Raw genomic sequence first — 16,514 nt, 5'->3', positions numbered from 1 at the left:
TTCTTTTGTGTTCAGCAGAAAAAAGAAATTCATACAGGTTTGAAACAACTTGAGGGTGAGTAAATGATGACAGAATTTTCATTTTTAGGCGAACTATCCCTTTAAATCAACTGTTTAACATAACAGGTTTTATTACTTTTAAAATTTGAAAGTTATACTCTTACTGCGAGATCTGTACCCTGTAACAGAAACATCTTTTTAATTTACATTTCATAATCATGTTTTAAGTATTATCAATTCAAAATGTTCCTAAACCGTTTACACACTATTACAATAAATAACATTGTGTTTGTGTGCAACATATACTTACAAATTACCTGTAAGTTGTTGTTTTTTACAGTAGGCTATGGCACAACAAATCATGATGGGCTGACTTAGGCAATGTTCCCGTACACTGTTCAAATATATAATAGAAATGAATTTCTGTGTGTGTGTGGTTTGTTAGCCATTCCGTTTAGCGATAACGTTAACTGAACCAGACTGAACTGAGAAATAACAGACAGAGGGCGCAATTTTGTAAACATGTATTCAGTCTCTTAGCAACGTGTTTGTTTGTGGGTTTCCCATTCCCTCGTTTCGTGACATCCAGTTGGTCGATTGCAACAATTTCATTGTATTGCTCGCTATATCGATCTATAGTGGTGATATAGGCTACAATGGATCAAGCTGAGCTTCTGTCAGACCGAATCGCAGCTGTTCAGCTTGACAGAAAGAGAAACAGGGAGCTGCAACGCCGAGAGAGGATCTTTAATGACAAAGTCCGCACGATTGGAGTAAGTTAAGTCTGTTTGCTGAAAACATCTTTATACAGCTGTAAATGGCATTTGCAAAATCGTTTTGTTGATTTCTATCTTGGACAGCTTGACTATGATGCTCTCGACCATCAAGTTAAAGAACGAAGAGAGAAAGACCAACGCGAAGCAAACGAACTGGAAGTCTATGGTGAGTAACACCAAAACCATATAACGTTATGGTTTTATATAGATATATACATACACATATATATATACACACACACACACACACACACACATATATATATATATATATATATATATATATATATGTATGTGTATGTATGTATGTATATATATATATATGTGTGTGTATATATATATATATATATGTGTATATGTGTGTATATATATATGTGTATATATATATATATATATATATATATATATATTACAATTCACACTTTCAATTTATGTTTAAAAAAAATTATCAAGGTGGAATAACTGTCTGGAAAAGAAAAACTGAGGGAAAAAAGTCTAGTAAATTTTTGGGGACTAACGTTATTGGGACTGTGTGTGATGGGTGACAGGTTTAGGATTAGGGTCAGTGTAAGGGGATAAAATACAGTTTGTACAGTATAAAAATCATTATGTCTATGGCAAGTCCTCATACAAGAGTGTGTGTGTGTGTGTGTGTGTGTGGAAAGAGGGTTTTTTTTTTCCACAAAAAAAGGTTTTGGATAACTTGAATAACATAACTCACTATTACATTGAGGCTGACTCAGAAGCTTCTTCTCCTGTGTGTTTTCAGCTGATGACCTGCTGTGCAGTGATCGTGTAGCCTGTGTCCTGGAGCAGCGGCAGAAGAAAGATGAGCGCCTGCTGAATGAAGCCATCGTACAATTTAGGGAACAATTCCAACAAACAACCAGCAGACATGAGTTTGATCTGAACGATCCAGAGCTGCTGAAGAAGCAGGAAGGTGTGCGGATTCTCCCGGGACTGACTGGAGAAGATCTGAGCCAGAAGAACAGGCTGAAGAAGCAGCAGGAGCAGCTCAGAGCATGGACCCTTCAACAGCAAGAAGAACTGGAGCGAGCCAACCAACAGCTACGACAAGAAGGTACGTTCACTTGCTGAATGGCAGCTCCTTATATCTAAGCTCTACCAATTTTCAGTGATTTTTGGTCCCAGTCTTGAATGTTTGGCTTGATTCTTTCTGAAACTACATTATGGCTGTGAACACAGTACACACACTTTTGGATGCGATTAATCGCAATTAATTGTTGCACAGCCCTAGTATTTATGACAACTTTTAATTGAAATAAACTTACAACAATAATTTCATAAATCTTGTAAACAGCCATTATTAATCAATATTGTTTCCCCCAGCCCTAGTATCAATGCTTTCTCTTTTTACAAACTGTATAGTGAATCAGTACGATCAAAGCAGAATGTCTCTGGATAACCGAGCTCTTGAACTGCAGAAGATGGAGGAACAATACAAGAGATCTGCAGCCATCGCCACCAAAGACTTTAACCGGGCACTGGTGAGTCACTGACGACTGAAGTCCGCAAAGTAGAAACCAAAAAAAAAGCTTTATAATTCAAAAAGAACTACATTTTCCATTGTTCCTTGACCACAGGCTGCAGAAATCACGCATCGCCGTCTACAAGAGTGTCACGAGGAAGAGGAGAACAACCAGACGGACATCCTGAACCAGTTAAATGGGGACCTGCTGACGGAAAACCCTGAACAGAAAGTAAGTGTGCTGGGTCTGTCCTGCCTGCGCCGGGACTGTTACAAGGGAATGAGTCCTGAAGAGCTCCAGCAGTACACGCAGTACCAGCTGCAGCAAGCAGAAGATAGGAAGGTAAAGCACAAAAAAAACTTTCATTCTGTTAATAAGTAACTTCATGAATTGTTGCAAAAGATCAAAATGCACATATTTGTTAAAAAGCGAACAAATATGTGCAGAGTGCTGCCATGAAGCAACGGGAGAAGGAGCTTCAGGAGCATCATGAGAACATGACATCAGCCCGGGCTGCACTGCTGCTGGAAAGACAGCAAGCGCGCATTAATAAGGAGCTGCGCAGGAGTTTGGACAACACCAACACTCAGCTGGCCCGGACCCATGATGCTCAGTGAGTTGTTTTATTGACTAATTAGCGCACACTACTGAAATAATAATCTTACAGTCATTTTAATTAATTTGAAATGACTGAATTTTAGGGCTTGAGCACTGAGGACCTTATTGGAATTGCTCCGTTTATTCTTCTTCTGCTTCTTCATCTTCTCTGAAATGAATGACATTTTCGAGGGCATAAACATTCAAACTCACTAGACTGTGCACACGTGTCAAAAGTGCTGAAAATGTACATCTGATATGGGTTTCAGAAGTCAGTGGGGCTTGATATCGCAACCTTCTAAATTTCAACAAAGCGCCCCGATGCCTCAATGTAATACATGTCTACAAAAGTTTTTGAACGCGTTCCTGGGTCAACATATTTTGTTGATCCTGCTCCGAAAATGTAATCTTAACCCTATGCCTACCTCTAAACTTAATCCTACCTATAAGTAATCCCTAAAATCAGAGGCAAATGATGGTGAATAACATTGATGTTCAAGCACCGTTTGTAAACCTGAACGTAAACTGTAAACTTGTTGGTTGGAATGTTTTTCCAGGGTCAACAAAGATGATGCACTTGGTGAAATCAGATTCCACTAACATCCCAATGGGGGTTATGCGCAACAACTTCCATATTACGTAAAATATTCCGTATTCGGTTCAGGTCTTTTGAATGTGCTTCATTAAATATAGAGCTGTTTTACTCAAGATGCCCTCAGAGTAGCTACCAAATATGAGCATAAGCTATGTCCATCGCAAATGCAGATTGGTATCTAAAATGATTGAATTTTCTTTCTTCTAACTAACATTCGGATATTAAAATTGAATAAAATTGCAACAAGAAACATAATTAGCTGATTGATATCGCGACAGTTCACACTACTGTTAACACTGTTTTCCTGTTTGTTCATGTGACAAAGCCTATACCTTCAAAAAAGTCTCTAGAGTCTAAATCCAGCAAGAAGTTTTAATTTTCTCTGTAATTCTTGTGCAGTTTTTGCCATTTCCAGGCATCGTACGTTAACAAACTATGCCTAGAGATTTAATTTGTATTGATTTAGCTTTTAAAGTTTGTCAGTGGACTATACAAGTGTTGGTTTTGTTAATTTATTAAAAAACAAGATATAACAAAATATTAAAATCGTTTTGGTTTTTATTAAATAAAGCTAAAATAAAATATAAATACTACATGAAAATGTCCTCGGCAGCAAAATAAAAGTACTAAAATTACTATAACTAAATCCGAAATATAAATAAATGACCAGCTAAATTGAAATATTAATAAACTAATGCAAATGACAAAAACAGCAAAATTACTAAAAAATAAAATCTAATGAATTCTAAAAATATTAAATTAGTATGAAAATAATTATGTTACTTGAGTTATTTTGTAACAAATGCAAACACTTTTTCCATTTACAGGAAGGAACATCTCCAGGATCTGTACACCAACGTTCCAGACGAGCGCTACTTTTCCCAGTTTAATACCAGCAGTAGATAAACATTACAGCGTGAACCTGAAATATGAACACCATCACGGCTCAACGATCAAGAACAATAAACCATATCATTTTACAGTCAACACCTTGGCTTTAAATAGACGGGGGACTTCAATGGAAGTGTTTTGGAATTTGTAATAGGTCACAAAGATGGCAAATGTTATGTGGAGTTGTCACACTAGTTTTATTTCATTCATGTTGTAAACAAAATTAGTTACATATTCATAAACAACTGAAATCATGTCATTTAAAACAACCTACCAAGGTCATTAAAGTAAAAATATACTTTAAAAACTTTTTTCATGAATTAGAATTGACATTAAAAATCAATTTTTATGGTTTATCAGGTGTCATAAGGTGATCATAAATCACAATTAGTATTTACAAAAGTGCACACAAAACCGCTAGAGTCCTCCATTTTGTTTCAGTGGAAGTACAGGCGATCAGTACACGGGTTCTGCACTAGATGGCAGCACAGGCCAGTTCAAGATTTCACATTCAGTTCTTCACATCAAGTAACAACGGAGTATTCACAGCCCAGTATGTTCACCAATATGGCAAACACAAAAGGGGAAACCACCTGTAAACAACGCCTTTAAAGCAATGTTTTTATGCAGGAGTACCTGTCAAAGTAAACTTTCCACAACAAACTTGTCCCATTTTACCAGCAAAACCTCAATAGCCTCTTTCTTTCTTTCACTTGGCAATGAGCTGTACCTAGAAATGAAGAGCGAGAGGTAAAATAAGTTACGAATAAATGATACAATTCTGGTTGTAGGTCATAAAATAAACTCACAAACTCATCCTAAAATAAGACACTTGTAGTTATGTTACCTGAGGGAGTTTATGACCAGCTCTTTCAATGTGCCTAAATTAAAGCTCATTCCTCCAAAGCCCATGAAGGCTTCATAGAAATCGTGTGAAAGGCCAGTGGCCCGAAATAGAGCTGGATCATCCGAGCTGATCACCAGAGGATGACCCTCGGCCATCAGCACTGTCGCCGGGTGGTCCCGCAAGTCTGAGACCAGTTTCAACACCTGACAAAGGGTCACAGCATTATTAGTATTTTCAAATAAGCCACAGGCAAGTTGCAATGAAACAAAAGATGTGTTACCTTACTTATTGGGAACAGTAAGATTTTTTTTGTTTTTGAAAGAAATGAATACATTTACTCGCCTCAAACTGACCAAAAGTGACGGTAAAGGCATTTATAATGTTATGAAAGTTTTCTATTTCAAATAGTGCTGTCAAGTCAATTAATCGCGGTTAATAGCATTCCACATAAAGGTTTTTGTTTGTAGAATGTGTTTGTATATATATTATATGTATGTGTGTGTGTGTGTGTGTGTGTGTATACACACCTATTAATGTATGCATATAAATATGACGTGACATCAAAATTTTCTGTCCGATTGCATTTTTTACTGTGTAAATGCATAAAAAGATACCATATGTAGTACCTCTTCCATTTATGTACTCACTTTAACTTTTCAAAAACCATTAGTTATTTGTAATTTTTTGTAATTTAAAGTTACAAAATATCATGTGGTGCGATCGTCCGGGCACGCTGTTTTGGAAACATCTTTGAAATAATCTAAATTTATTTTCTGCACTATTTGGCACGATTTCCAAAGTTTTTTTTTTTTTATTGTAATAATATTTCACAATATTACTATTTTACTATATTTTTGATCAAATAAATGCAGCCTTGGTGAGCATAAGAGACATTGTTCATTTTTGAACGGTAGTGTATATTGATTTCAAATAGTAAATTTAATTCAAAACAAACCTGAAACATAGCATAACCTTGCACAAGATTAAATTAGTAGAATATTTACATATTATATACTATATTATTACATATTCATATTTTTTCATTATTTCTCTCATCCATTAACTGTTTAACATGTTGTTATTGCAGCATGTTTATAACTATCACAAACAGACATTCATCAGAATTGTGATTTGAATGAAATAAGATTAGGAAAATAGTTCCCTAAACAGCTAACACTTATTCAAATGTGTTATTTGGAATAACAAGCACGAAAACAATAAGACCAGGAACATGCATTGAGGAAGTACGGTTTTGACTTTAAAGGCATAATGAGTGATGATATACCTGATTTGAGATGGGGCAGATTTCAATTGGCACGCCCATCTTTCTAGACATCTCTTTAACTACAGGGTGACGAGCCAAGGCAAAGCCATGACCTATACGTGTGGTGTTGAATAGAAGAGCATCCATGAGGTTCTGATCGACATCTGTTCCCTGTGAATCTGCGGGAAAAGAGAATGAAATATGTTACTATAGCAACTGTGAAAAAAGAACAAGCGCTCAATCATTTTGAGCATAAAGGACGACTTTGAGTTACACTGCTTTGTACCAGATGAAAGAACAAAGATGTCAAAGAAAACCTGTCTCTCCTGCGTGAAAAAAGTAGGGCAGATTAACACCCCTGTCTTCAGGTAGACTCAAAGCGTCCTTGAAGTACCACAGAGGTCTTCCATGGTCTTCTTGTCCTACCTGGAGTTATACAAATTCTAAAGTTTATTCACGAATTGGATATTTCAGCAATATGCTCATCACCGCACCATCAAATACTCACAAAGTCAAAGCCTGCCATGATATCTGGAAAGTTCCTTTGTAGTGCCATTGCTTCCTCTACTGCCTTCACTGCCTCTGTTGCATTTATTCCCCTAAGAGCAACAGGAAATGATTTCTATTCATTCAGATCTTATTGAATCAAACTCATATTTGATCTAGTTCCGTGTTTATCTCACCTGTGGACGGTAAAAATAACCCGAGCCCCTAAGAAGTCTGGGTAGTGCGCCGTAAATCTCCTCACAACTTCCTGGCAGGCCCGCATACTCCAGTCCTTATCATGCAGTCTGCCATCAAGTTCATATGTCTAGACATTTTTCAAATAAAAATGAGCACATATTACTTTTCATTTGTTGTACATTCTATTTCATATGGAAGCTTATTTCCACCATGGAATAAAAAACTAAAAAAAGTTTAAAATTTGAGTTTAAGACCCGGTTTCACAGACGGGGCTTAGATTAAGCCAGGATTAGGCCTTAGTTCAATTAGGACATTTAAAAGCTTTTATAAACGTGCCTTAGAAAAAACATAACTGGTGTGCATCTTGAGACAAAACAATGGAGCTGACATATTTAAGTGCAAGTTGCTTTCAGTTAAAACAGCTCAAAAATGCATTTAGTCTGGGACTAGATTTAATAATTTGAAAACGCAAAGAGAGAGAAAGTCACTAAAATGTTGAAATTACCTTTTTTATTTTTATTTTATTCTGTGGCGGAAACCACAAAACCGAATTGCGAGATGTAAACTCAGAATTACGAGTTTGCAATAGTGAGATATAAACTTTGTGGGAGATAAAAAGTCGCAATTACCTTTATTTCTTATTCTGTGGTGGAAACCAGAAAATAATTTTAAATGGATTTTGTATGTTTGTTTGTTTTAAAGGGGAAATGTATCCATACCGCTGGCAGCAGCGCCCTGATTTCCACAAACATGATGTTGTCCTCATAAAACTGTCTGAGACCTTCATAGAGGTAGTCTTTGAACACAGGTGCATAGGTGACCAGACCGTAGGCCACCAAGAACGCCTGTTCAAATCTCTTCCACACACTGTTTTGGCTAGGATAGTCTCTGTCTGGGTCCTCAGTGAAAAGCGTGAGATTTCGAATGAAACTGTGGAGACAAATGCAATTTTGAGACAAACATCCCTCAGCTACAGTCTCAGATTTACTGCAGTTTTCTCAGGCTCTACCTGTTGTCCAACTCGGTGCTGTTTTTAATCTGCTCCCTGAGGGACCTGAGCAGGGTCCATGAGGAGCAGTGTGGACGAGATGCAGGCTGTCCAGAAGAGAAGAGAAACTGCACGGTCTGCTCATCTGTGAAGCACACGTAGCAGTTCTCCCTGTAGGTCACGTTCTTCACTAGCCAATCCACATCTACCATAGCAAAGTCATGAACATGCAGGGCCGCACCTGGACAAAGAATTAATCAGATAAATCATTATACTTCAGCCTATATATTTATATACCATTTATTTATATATATATATATATAATTTAATAATAATAATTTAATAATTTTAAAATGTAATTTATTCCTGTAATGCAAAGCTGAATTTCCAGCATCATTCCTCCAGTCTTCAGTGTCACGTGATCCTTCAGAAATCATTCTAAAATCCTGATTTGCTGCTCAAGAAACATTTATTATTAATATTATTATTATTAATGTTAAAAACAGCTGCTTACATTTTTTGTGGAAACCTTCAAAAGAACAGCATTATTTGAAATAGAAATATTTGTGACATTATAAATGTCTTTACTGTCACTTTAAATTTAGGCCTATTCATTTCTTTCAAAAAACATCTTACTGTAGTAACAGTCAAATCACAAACTACACAATATCTCTGCATCATTAGATTACTGCACCTTTAGGCATCTTTTGAATCAAACTAAAAACAGGACTTTGATCGATGAAGCGCTTCGCCTTGAAGAAATGCATAGACGGTGGGAACGGTCCTGCTTCTATATCATGCTGCTTCAGTTTCTGAAGCTTCGAGTCAAGCAGTTTCTCTCTCTCATTCAGTGTTATGTTGCCTCCTGTCCGTCTAGATGCCTCCAGTCTTATCAGAGCCTCCCGCTTCCTGGGATCTGGTGCACAGTTACATGATGCACACCACAGAAACAGCATCCATATCCACATCAGGGGTCTTGGTGTCAGTGTGTGCATGGCTGTGATGTAATTCAACCACTGATCTCTGTGCTAATGGTGAAAAGTAATGAACAAGTGGATTGTTAATTATTTAAATGTGCATTACATGATTTTTGGTTTATGCTTCAATGACTGATATGATGTTTTTGGATTTAACACTGATAGATGACGCAGTTCCACGCAAAAGTAAACGTTTTCCATTACTGTAGTTAACTATGATTATAATAATTTATTTAAATATAATAAAAAAATAAAGTGAGTAGTAACGGGTGCATTTGTCTCACCAATTATTGATAATATATTTTACTCTCATAATATAATTTCAAGTAAAAAATAAAGTGATTAGTACCTGGCTAGTCATGTGATCTTAAAATGGCAGCCACCAGAAGGGGGTCTCCTTTTATGTAGAAAACTGCTTTTTATTATAAATTCATTAATATATCATCATTTCTAAATGTACATCAATTCATTTTTAGTTTTTATATTTGAAGAGGGAAAAAATACGCATTTTACTAGTATAAGCTGAATGTCCTAGCAGTATTGAGACTGCTGTTAACCTGTGACATCTGCTGCAGTTATAAAGATAAGGGGTTTTGCCCACAGCTTGCACTTCTTTTTTTTCCAACTGTTACTTTGAAACTAGTTTCAACCATCAACCACAGCTGTTCCCTAATGCCGGTGGAAAATCAGCTGTTTGAAACTGTTTACTTCTATAAGCAAAATATAAACTATCACAATGATATGAGTGAAATCTAACAATCCGTCTAAACCAACGTGACCATCTGTTAGACCCAATTAGCGTTAACGTACTTGTAAACAAGCCACATGACACACAACAGCACGTCGAGCTGCACTCTACCTATTATCAGTCATGATTTAAATTGTCTACGTTAGCTGTTGTCACGTTTTCTTCATACTTCAATTCTGATATCATTTATAAATGTCGAATTTCAATGATTTAATTATCAAGTAAAGAGGTTTTCACCCAAAACACTTTAAAACTCCAGTAAGTCAACAGTTAACGTTACCTGAATTAATCCCAAATGAACGTACAGAAAAATAAATACATTCCGAAACACAGCGAATTAGAAAATGTCTTACCTGGCGGTTGTATACAATGTATATACAAAGACACCGGTAATAGAGATGTAAGTTATTGTTTTTTAACCGAGCTCGATCGACTTCTAACGTTACCCTACTACAGTACACTCTTCCACAACAGAAAGTGACGTCATGTGTTTCCTTAAAGATCATTGGCTCTGCTGTGTGGCAGTGCGCGTGGACAAAAGACCTGAGAGGACAAAGATTTATCCGCGTATTCAAAATCCAGCTAATATATTAAACTGCATTTCGGTCTTGTTTTCCAAAGTTTACAAGGCCTTAAAAAGATACGGGTGATGATCATGTCCAGTGAGGTTTCTCCGGCGTTTGAACCCTGCCTGAAATCTTTTAGACTAGTTACACTAGCAGAATAATATTTCGTCTATACACACTCTCACAAAACACAGTAGGTTATATACATGTCTAGATGACCATGTCACAGTTAACGAGTGGTTAAATGTCATTAGTACATAATGTTACCACTATCAAAAAAGGTACCACGGCTTTTCCAATATTTAAAATATAATGCCAATGCCATTCTTTCATTATCCATGTAAAATGTCACTGTACCATATGGTACAGATAATGCCACATACTTATAGTAGTGCCATGTACGTTTTTCAAAGGAGAAACACACAGAAAATTGACAACTTGAAGAGCAAAATCTAATGAAACGTAATTTATTCTAAGAAATGTACAGTATAGAAAATACTTCGGTCCATTTCCAAAATAATTTGTCATTCAGGTAAGAACTTGTAAACTTTACATAATGAAAGTTACAGGTGTCGTTTTGGATTCCAACTTTGCTAATGAGGTAAAGTGAACCGTTTCAAAACAAACATGAAAAGAACATTTATATTTAAAAAGACAAAAATGTACAAAACACAAGAGCAAATAAATATGATTCACATTTAACCAACTAGTTACTTAACTAGTACAGACAGAATAGATGGCAGCAGATATGTTGAAAGGTGGATTTCAAGAGATACAGACCTGTTACCCAATACCCACCAAGAAAAAATAAAAAATAAAACATCTGTACACAGCAAAATTAACACATTCTTGTAGTTCATTACTAAATCATCCCTTTACATATTAACAGTGGAGTAGCACAGTCTTCCGACAGACTGCTAAAGTGATACAACTTATGAGCAAAGACAGGTACAAAATGGTGGACAACTTCCATGTCATCTCACAGCTGCTAGTATTTCCATATCCCTAGATCATAAAATACATATAAACAGTTCACACGTCCACAAAAATACTCGCCCGACATTATGCACCATCACAGGTTTCTGGGACAAAAGACCTCAGTGTACCACAAACATCACTGTCAAATCATTTGTACAAGGTGCACAACCTCTTAACCACTTTAAAGTGTGGATTCCGTAAAACAACAAAATGAGGGCAAACATTTGAACCTAGGATGCTGCCTTCATTTCACTGATGGTTGTAAAAACCAACATTCAAAAGGTGGAATGCAGAAGTTTTAATCATGTTTAAACTTGGCACTGATAAATTAATAACGACCATTCGGTTTTGTGAGTGGATATATTAAGGCTATAGTGTTGATTTAAGGATCAAGCCGTCAATCATGAAAAAGTATAGTTCCGAGTACAAACATGAACAAGTGACAATTTTTTTTAATCTTTTCACGCGTCCAAGAAGGGAATAGAGAATGTGCCACATTCTGGCATTATGAGGTAGATTTTCTTGCTGCCATATCACAAATTGCCGTTACTATTTAATGGTTTGTTGATGAGCTGAATAAAACAGTAATTCAGACAGACCATAAGGACACATAAAAAAGTAATTCATTTAGTGCAGGACAACAATAGGAGGAGCAATGAAAATAAACAAAACCATTCTACTCCATTTTCCGATCAGCCCTCGTCCCCCATCAAAAAAAATTAAGCATTCAAAACAAATATTAGACTAATTCAAAGAACAGTGTGACAAATTACATTAACCACAAGACAAGTACTGCTTGTCTGGTTCCTGCGTCTGTACTGAAGATCACAGATGAATTGAAGTTAATCACAGTTCCAGTGACATTTCATTGTAATTTCACTAAATATTCATTCGACAATACCCGTATTAAAACCACTACACCCTGAGGACATATTCAGTAATTTGAATTAAAAGAGGAAGCATTCATGTAAAATATGAGCACATCGACATTTCTCCCATTTAATAAAAGGAGCTACAGGGTGCTTTTACAAGTCAGTGTAAAGGCTGATATATACACTCATCTAATGCATTGTTAGTATTGTGACTCCAGCTGGTTATTTTTGTGACAAATCCAATTTACATTCCAATATGTGAAAAATATTTTAAGACTGATGGCCAATGAAGAATTATATCAGGTCACAAACAATAAACCAGCCGTCAAGGAACCCCAAAAGCTATGGATTACTAGTAGAGACTGTAAATATTAAGAGGTGAAAGATGGCTACCTCAGTATCTGAAATCTGATTAATTCTGTGCACACATCAATTAGCAGGACACATCCATAGGGAACAAGACAACACATCAGAGATAGAGACAACTTAAGTGAAAAGTTAGAATTTAGTCCCATACTAAAACACACATCTAATTTAAGTCCAAGGCCACTCATTCCAGTATGAAAGACTATTCCTAGTGCATAACAAATAAAGCAGCCAAGTTCTCTGCCAGTCTAAGAAAATCAAAGACAATCTTCAAATTGAAGTGGCATTAAAAGAAATCACCAGAAATAAAGAGGATACTATGCTTCAGTTGAGATGAACAACACCTCATTAATACACTCCAGGTGTGGTGTTTCCCAGTGGAGCAGAAGATCCATCTTTTATTCCTTGAGTTGAATTTCTACATCTAAAATCGTTCACAGAACATTCAACAAGTACATGAAGGCAACAGAGTCTAGTTTGTCCATGAAGCGTGGGAAAAACTAAAGTAGTCTCAGTGCGTTCCTTACTACACCTGAGTTAACTTTGTAACTGTTTAATGGCATCTTGCTCTTCTCGTGGACAAAAATTCAGTTTCTTTACTTCCTAAGAAACAGCCCATGCAAAGGAGCTTGGAGATGTTGTTCCTTTGTAGGGAATGAGTCCAAAGACATTCCAGGCTGAGAAGAGAAGCTGCAGACCAGTATAATGGAGTTTAAACAGTAGGACTGAAGATTCACTGTTCTTTATTGGTCAATGGTCATCGAGCCAACCTCTTATCAAGGTGGGTAGGATCAGGGCTCCAATTGGTACAATAACTTACCTTTTTCAGCAAATAATTTCCCTAATTTTAGTTGTGGTCTCCATTTCCTTGTACATTCCAGGACATAGCAGTGTTGTAGAAGGTGTTCATTTTCCTTGGGTTGCCAAATAAAAAAAGAATTTTTTTTCTTTCTCATACTCCTTGTTTATTGCCTGGGCCATTGGGAGATGGTGTGCCCAACATTTGGTGCCTATCAGACAAGAAAAAGAGTTACTAAAGGTAAGGACATTAGATGTGAAAGCATTATAAAGACAAATGTTGATGAATGTGTAAGTGGATCCAGATCAATTATGTCATAAGATTTGAGAGATAAATGAGATCTCTTACCCAGTGCGAAGTAAGTGTTCTGCCACCACTGCTCTTTGAGAAACCATCATTCCCTGGAACTGCCCTGCAACATTTGGATGCCTGTACATAGCCATTCGAGTTTGACCTGGAGAGAAAGGCAGGTGCTGGGGCCTCTGTAAAGCTTCCATCAAATGTGGATGAGGATGCTGTGGTGCAAAATGTGCACTGGGAAAATGCTGGCCAGAATACAGCCCACTTGCCATCAAATGGGGTGGATGAGCACCACTTTGCTGCATGCTGGGATGCATGCCACGAGTCCCATATGGGAAACTGGGGTGCAGCTGAGCTGAAGTACGATGCCGGGCTGAAGCATTGTGGCTGTCCAGGTCCAAGATCTCTTTTGGGCTCTCTGAGCGTTCAGAAGGCTCTTCAGTTCTTGCCTGCTTGGCAGGGCTGCCATCCTCTCTATTCTCCAAAGCACTGCTATGAGACCCATCGGGTATAGGACTGGGTGACATTAAGCTCCCACCAGATCCATCCGAGCCGTGTGGAGACATGCTGCTGTCCTTGTGTCGTCCATTAAAACTTCCAACAGATGGTGATTGGTAAGAATTGGGCATCATTGGGTGTTGAGGCTGGTATGGAGGTCTATGCCACTCCTCATGTGAAAATCCAGGTCTGCCATGTCGGTGGTGCTGATAGAACTGTTGATGCTGCTGGAACTGAGGATGCATGCTGGGATGGCCCTGAGGATGCTGTGTGGCCATGCGAAACTGATATGGAACACCTTGCTGGTGATATCCAGGATAGTGTGTAGGATTTTGATGAGGGTTATTACCCTGTAATGGAGGTCCCTGGTTTGGGTATGGCTGATGATTTGATGGGTGTAATGATCTACCCATCTGTGGGCCAAAGTGTTGGTGTGCTGGCTCACTTACACCATATTGGACCACAGTGTTGCTCTCTGGACCCTGAGAGTGTGCTGGAGGAGCCTGATTTTGAAGGGGTGCTGGCTCCTGCCTTCCCAGCTGGGTTTGTGACTTTGGACTGAAGGGCTGTTGTTTGTAAAGCCCACTGGTACAATCAGTCATCATGTTAGCATTGCTGCTGTCTTGGGAAGCTGTACTCTCACCTGATACTTTCCTGTTGGTAGGCTCACAAGGCCTTTGGTCTCCCTGATCAGCCGGAGAGGGCTGAGCAAGTGGATGGGATACAGGGTGGCTAGGAGGTAGAGAGCTGAGGGTTGCAGGCTGATGAACACCTGGCTGACCCCCCTGAGGAGGAATCTGTGGCATTCCATGAAGAGGTCCTGCCTGTGGACCTCTGACAGATCCGTTGTGTGGTATTTGCTGTGAGCTGTTCTGAAAGTACTGATTAGATGCATTTTGTGGCATCTGTTGTGGATGATTCTGTAGAATATGTGGAGGTACATTCTGAGACTGACGTTGAGAACCATTCTGAAAAAACTGTGGTGGAACATGTTTATGGATTTGTAGAGAGGGGTTCTGGGGAATTTCATCTGGGGTTTTATGGGTCATTGGCTGAGGACTATTTTGGGGAATTGAAGAATCATCTACAAATTTTTGCTTTAGGGAACCTGATTGGGTTTGAGAATTTGGGTGGTCACCATTGTGGATTTTCTCTGGATTTGACAGTCTATATCTATCTTCATTATGACTGGGACCTTCTGTACTTGGAGTGGACACAGATGCTGAAGCTGTTCCTAGTGAAGGATGCTCAGATGTTTCTGTTGGATTGGAAAGAGAACGGTTGTCAGCCTTAGTCAGCGCAGTCTCGGTTGACTGTTTATCACCAGATTTTGGACTTGAACCTGTCAGGATATACAATGGTGGTAAATGTGGTTACTCAAACTTACAATATAATTTTCATCAAATGCAATAGTGCAATGCCAAAATATGGCCAGAAAATACCACTCTTACCTTTAGGGGATATGGGAGAGTGCTGGTTGTCTGCAACGCAATCTCTAGAAGGTCTGAGGAGATGATTTTCAGGTGAAGACAGTGTAGCAGAAACTAAAGTATTACCACCACTTTGTGGGGATGACTGAAAGCTCCCAACATGATGAGATGATGAAGTCGAGAGCTGCTGGAGGGCAATCATCTCTGGACTATCAAGCATGGATGCCAAATGTGGCCTTGAGACCTGAGGGGCCCCTGGTGGTCTTTGGCCAATAGGACCTTGGGAGTTGACAGAGGGCATTCTATATTGACCATTTGTCATTGCATAACCAGTACTGTGTGGAGGACGGATCATGTTGTTATTGTATGGATGTTGGCTAGTTGCACTCTGTTCTTGCATCATAGGTCCACCAGGTGTCGGCTGCCTCTGATGGTTCATGGGTGGCCACATTCTGGGCATGTTTATGCCATGGGGGCCATAAGGAGGATAGGAACTATGCATTGGGACACCTGGGCTGGAGTACCGATTCCCCACAGGCTGCATGGACTGCCCTTCTGGATGTTGGCGTGAAGGGTACATGTTGCCTTCAGATGGAGGGGCACAGAGGCCTCCAGGCTGAAGGGCCATTGGCCTTGGGCCAAGAGAAGGACCATGAGTGGGACCAGGATAGGAATGTTGTTGATGTGGAGCTTGAACTGGCCGGCCATCAGGTCCAACTGGGTATCTGGGACCAAGATGTGGACCATTTATGTGGGAACCCTGGTAAAAAAGAAAAACATTATAAACAACCTTCAAGAGGTGATTTTACACATTTTAAATAATCAACACTAACACTGGTGATCGAACA

The 16,514-nt window shown here is 38.4% G+C and overlaps 3 protein-coding genes across 4 annotated transcripts in view; 1 reads left to right on the top strand and 2 right to left on the bottom strand.

Annotated features, from left to right (window-relative positions):
• The first annotated feature begins 74 nt into the window (after positions 1–74).
• On the top strand, positions 75–5,758 carry LOC311283227 (RIB43A-like with coiled-coils protein 2). The gene is made up of 7 exons (XM_084397547.1): positions 75–773; positions 861–942; positions 1,546–1,857; positions 2,166–2,284; positions 2,381–2,608; positions 2,713–2,879; positions 4,286–5,758. Exons 1-7 carry the CDS (start codon positions 657–659, stop codon positions 4,362–4,364), a joined length of 1,104 nt encoding a protein of 367 aa, XP_084253673.1. The 5' UTR covers positions 75–656; the 3' UTR covers positions 4,365–5,758.
• Positions 4,529–10,330, bottom strand: ada2a (adenosine deaminase 2a). Its single transcript, XM_084397546.1, has 10 exons — positions 10,211–10,330; positions 8,827–9,160; positions 8,154–8,373; positions 7,864–8,074; positions 7,144–7,271; positions 6,969–7,059; positions 6,778–6,886; positions 6,482–6,639; positions 5,197–5,399; positions 4,529–5,079 (listed from the first exon to the last, which is right to left on the bottom strand). Exons 2-10 carry the CDS (start codon positions 9,125–9,127, stop codon positions 4,989–4,991), a joined length of 1,512 nt encoding a protein of 503 aa, XP_084253672.1. The 5' UTR covers positions 9,128–9,160; positions 10,211–10,330; the 3' UTR covers positions 4,529–4,988.
• Positions 10,331–10,861: 531 nt separating this feature from the next.
• cecr2 (CECR2 histone acetyl-lysine reader) overlaps positions 10,862–16,514 on the bottom strand; it is a 28,064-nt gene continuing 22,411 nt past the window's right edge. For both annotated transcript variants that reach the window (XM_084397257.1, XM_084397256.1), the window contains exons 16-18: positions 15,688–16,426; positions 13,787–15,578; positions 10,862–13,649 (exon numbers count right to left, since the gene is read on the bottom strand). In XM_084397257.1, the coding sequence (XP_084253383.1) occupies positions 13,592–13,649; positions 13,787–15,578; positions 15,688–16,426 (2,589 nt within the window). In that variant the 3' untranslated portion in view covers positions 10,862–13,591. The remainder of the gene's footprint in view (positions 13,650–13,786; positions 15,579–15,687; positions 16,427–16,514) is intronic.

This window comes from Rutilus rutilus (assembly GCF_951802725.1).
Source record: "Rutilus rutilus genome assembly, chromosome: 23".
NCBI classification, from domain to species: Eukaryota; Metazoa; Chordata; class Actinopteri; order Cypriniformes; family Leuciscidae; genus Rutilus; species Rutilus rutilus.
Note: the sequence above shows the minus strand (reverse complement) of the source record. Positions and strands in the feature narration are given on the sequence as shown.